The sequence below is a fragment of the Pygoscelis adeliae genome, unplaced genomic scaffold (assembly GCF_000699105.1).
Source record: "Pygoscelis adeliae isolate BGI_AS28 unplaced genomic scaffold, ASM69910v1 Scaffold444, whole genome shotgun sequence".
NCBI classification, from domain to species: Eukaryota; Metazoa; Chordata; class Aves; order Sphenisciformes; family Spheniscidae; genus Pygoscelis; species Pygoscelis adeliae.
In genome coordinates, this window is record NW_008824677.1 from 105,871 (window position 1) to 110,339 (window position 4,469).

At 50.2% G+C, this 4,469-nt stretch overlaps 1 protein-coding gene across 1 annotated transcript in view; it reads right to left on the reverse strand.

Annotated features, from left to right (window-relative positions):
* Window positions 1-4,469, reverse strand: part of ELP6 (elongator acetyltransferase complex subunit 6) — a 28,712-nt gene that overhangs the window by 12,743 nt on the left and 11,500 nt on the right. Inside the window, 2 exon segments of the mRNA XM_009323153.1 lie at window positions 841-911; window positions 2,546-2,691. Of these exon segments, the coding sequence (XP_009321428.1) occupies window positions 841-911; window positions 2,546-2,691 (217 nt within the window).

Consider the following 4,469-nt stretch of genomic DNA (forward strand, 5'->3'; position numbering starts at 1 on the left):
GGTTAGCCAGGACTGCTGATAAATGATGGAAAGTGGCTTGGTGAGCATTTCTGCCAGCTCCCTCAGTACCCTTGGGTGGATCCCATCCTACTCCATAGACTTATGTGTGTCTAAGTGGTGTAGCAGGTCGCTAACCATTTCCCCTTGGATTATGGGGGCTTCATGCTGCTCCCCATCCCTGTATTCCAGCTCAGGGAGCTGGTCTTAATATTAAAGACTGAGGCAAAGAAGGCATTAAGTACCTCAGTCTTCTCCTCACCCTTTGTCACTATGTTTGTTTCTCCATTTCCTTGTTTCAGGGTACACATAATCCTTGCCCGACTCACCACAGGAAGGAAATCTGTAAGAACATACTCAGCGCTTGTGGCTCCTCAGATGCCTCAAACTGATGGCTTGTCCCAGAGGCCAAAAGAGGCATACGGGCGTCCTTCTGAATTTACAGGTAGTTTGGCCCAAAGGACTTCATCCTAACGTAACCACAGGACAGAGGGTAAAGTCAACCCAGGACCTCCTGTGCCATACAGCCAGCGCATCCTGCAGGCGTACAGAGAGGCCCTAGGGACATAGACACCACAGCATTTTTCTCCCCAGAGCACTAATGAAACTACATCTACCAGTCTGGGCTTGTCTGGGGAACGCTGACCTCCAGAAAACATTTCTAAGCACAAAGAAAGCAAGCAGCCGTTCAGCTCTCTGCCCTCTCTGGGGCAGAGCCTGGTGAGGCCCTTGCAGTGAGCCTCGTAGCCAGGTTTTTGCAATTCCCATTCCCCGTTCTCATTCCCTTCCACCCAACAGAAACTACCCGCACCTGTAATTATTAACCTACACCAAGAGACTTACCAGCTTCTGTGCTACGATGTTATAGTGACTGAAGGACTGGAGCAGGGCCACAAAGCAAACCTTACAGCCAGCTGGGTGAGAAGACAAAAAGACACGTTATCATTTCAATTTGGCAAGCTGCCACTATCAAAGCACATAAATCACAGCAGCCAGGCTACAAACCTGCCTGAAAAGGCCTTGAAGTGAGACAGGTCTAGGCAGCCCCTCACTTGCTCGTGGCTGGGCTTTCAATTTTCACCTTTCTATAGGATTTCCACATTAGGGAAAATGTTAATCAGTTTAAAAAGAAAGAGAAAGAACAAGAAAAAGATGACATAAAAAAAGCAGGAGGCCCATTTTCTGTCTCCTGCCATCCTGCCCTGGGATCTCCTGGCACTGTTTGCTGGTACTACTGCAAGGTGGCCAACGGCCGACCGTGACACGAACTACTGAAACCACTGACGTGCCAAAAATTCCCATTTTGGCTCTCACGGGGCAAGTGACCTTGCCTGGAAAAACACAGAACAAGCAATTTTGACAAAGACACCTCACTAAAATGTGATTTTTGAAAACCCGGCATGTGACAACCCGGCCGCATAGTTTGGGTATGAACAAAATCAGTGTATTTGTTTCTCCCTGCCAGCGACCAGGACATGGATTTCAAGTGGAACAAGTCCGTGGCCCCAGTTGAGCCTTCACTGACCCCTCGGGAGCTCCCAAAGGTTTTGAGCACCAAGCAGGTACTTGGACAACATGGGGGTGCTACAGACGCAGAGTACACTGGCACCCAGGTTCCAGGATTGAATGAGAGGGTGACAGCCAGCACACCTGCCTCGAGATGCATTAATAATCCCAAAGGGCTTCCTAACCACAAGGGACGGTGAAGCTTTTCCCAGGCAGACAGGCAGCTCCGCGCAGCAACTCCCAGGACAGTGCTGCAGGTCAGCACGTTAGCAGAGCCACGCGGGGACTCGGGCAGACCTTGAGGCAGAGCCTCGGCAGGGCTGTCCCTTTGAACCGTTCACACTGTTAATAACCTGCTCTCCACGAGCTTTCTTGCAGTTTGACTCTGTTCAATTAAGGAAAACAATTTTTTTAAAACGGGGTAAAGCCATAGCTGAGGAAGTGGCAGCTGTGGGGGGCAGGATGCACTCTGCCCACCACCTGCACAGCACTCTGAGCTAAGTTTCAAGTCTGATAGGTACCGGATTCGCTGGGCTGGCTGCTTTGCCAGCAGAAAGCTGGAGGAGTCCATGAGTCCAGCGCCCGCCCTGCAGGGGCTGTTAGGTTACTCACAGGTGAAACTGTTAGCAGAAAAGCAATTAGGCAACTTACCAGGCTCTGTGTTTTTTTCTTTACTCACTACCAACTTACCTATTTGTTAGTTGTTCCTGGTATTTTTAATTACATTATAAAACACCTAGCTAGTGAAGGAATTACAGTCAACACCTCACTGTCAGATGCCCATGTGATTTACAACGTTCACTGCACTAATGATGAAGCAAGGTGACATTACGGGATGTAGCCAAGGATATAGAGCAAGCCCCAAGAACGAGTCAGGACTGGGATCCATAAATCCTGACCCCAAAGCTCTGCGCTAATCCGAGGATGCCTGACGCTCTGCAAAACCAGCCTCTGCTCACATAGAAACACTTTACACCGAAGGAACCTCCAAGGAGCAGGCAAAGGCAAACCCTTGCCTTGGAGAGTCCTGCTGCTGACATACCTCTGAGGTAGAAGGAGAGGAAATGGTGCACCAGGAAGCTGCCATCTGTTCTGGTGTCTCGCAGCAGTGTGAATTTACCCTGAAAAAGAAGCAGCAAAATAACTTAACAAAGGATGATGAGGGCACAAAACTGCTCCCGGTTCCATCTCGGTAGACAAGATGTCTGCTCACGCTAGGGGAAACTCCGCAGGTATTAGTCAGAGAAAGAAGTGGACAAGCAGTGCTCCAGCCACCCGTGCGTTTACGAAGGGATGCCAGCACTTATTCCGGACACAGCACACCAGGAGGCATCAGAAGATGCTGAGTTAGTTCACTGCTTTCTGAAAGACGTACCCACCGGCTAAAAGCCCTTGCGCTAGACTGAGACCCCAGCCGGAGCCCCACGTTCTGTGCCCACCAAGAGCCAGCTCCTCACACGGCAACACCCAGCTGCTGCAGAGGACCCCAACGAGCAGCACTGCGCTTTCCAGTGCCGGCGCACCCAGAGCACACACATATTCGTGCCCCTGGTGCTGGATACCATCGTCATGGGTGGCTGTGAGCAATTTCCATCTCCCAGCTTTGTCCCACTCTCCTCCAATTCACAGTCACCTTCTTTCTCCTCCAAGTGGCACAGACGGCAGGGGGACAACAGCCACCCACTCTGTTCCCAGTCCATTCTCCCACTGCCGCGGCCAGCGCTGCCTGTAAGCTTAAAATGGCAGCTCTGCTACAGCGCTGCTTCTCCTGTCCCCAAACAGCCCTCCCTGCCCCCTGTTCCAGGCTTACCTCAAACATGCCACATTCAGAGCAGAAAACCTTATCATCAAAATATGTGTACTGGAGCAGAGCTCTCTGCACAAAGTATATACCTTGTTTTGATCACGCAGGAAATTAATTCCGTTCATCAGTGCATGCTTGTTATCAGTACCAGTCTCATCAAGGCATTTGTTTCCATTAAAACCTTAGTCAAGATGTTTCTTTAATCAATACAGATCATAGAAGGGCTGTTTTTAATCACAAAGAACTTATCAATGCATTTTTTTCAATCTATTAGAAGAAAAAAAAAAAAGCCCTTTGCGGCAACAAGCAATCTATCCATAGGTAATTCACAAGCCATCTATCAAAGTTAACTCCTCGATGCCTAAAACTTATAAAGCGGCACTAATGGAATGGCAAATACTGAACACATCTGCAGGGAATGAAAAACAGAAGCCAGGGTACAGAAGTGCTGCTCTGCCTCAGCCAGAGAAGGCTCTTTTCACACCCAAAAAAATGGTTATGCCTCTGTGGCCACTACAATAAGAGGAGGCACCACCCCACTGAGCATCTCACCGAGATGTATCCTCCGTGGCTAAGCCTGGAGGAGTGTCTCTGGGTTCAAACAGCACAAGCTCAAACGTTCAGCGGTTTATCTTCTGCAGGACTCCATCCCCTTCGACTCCCCTCTTCCCCGCAATGGCCCCCCGCAACAGCAGGCTGAATGCCACCCCATGTCCCCTCCCTCGCCTGCCAGCTCTCAAAAGGCTCTCTCCTTTGCTCCCACATACGCTGCGCAGAACACGGCAGGATATCATTCAGAGCATACATTATTTCGCTTCTTCAAACCTTCCAGTTATCAACCCTTAAATCCTGCCAACCCTCGCTTTGCTGTCACACTGCAGCTGCTTAGATAGCACTCAAAACTCTCCATTTCTGACGCTTAGATGCCCAGCTAGCCAGGGGTGGAAATGTCCAAACCGTGCACCTCCAGAGGCAGCAGCTGCACCAAAGCACAGCTGGTGGAAGGCAGGAAGGCAACAGCTCCAGGGAACTCCAGCATCCTGCTTGCGGCCACAGAATTGCCCCAAAGCCTTCACCAACTCCAGAGCACAGGACACAAATACAGGAATCGGGGTTCTACCAGTCGTGTTGACACAAGGAGGAAGGCATGCAAAGCCAGCAG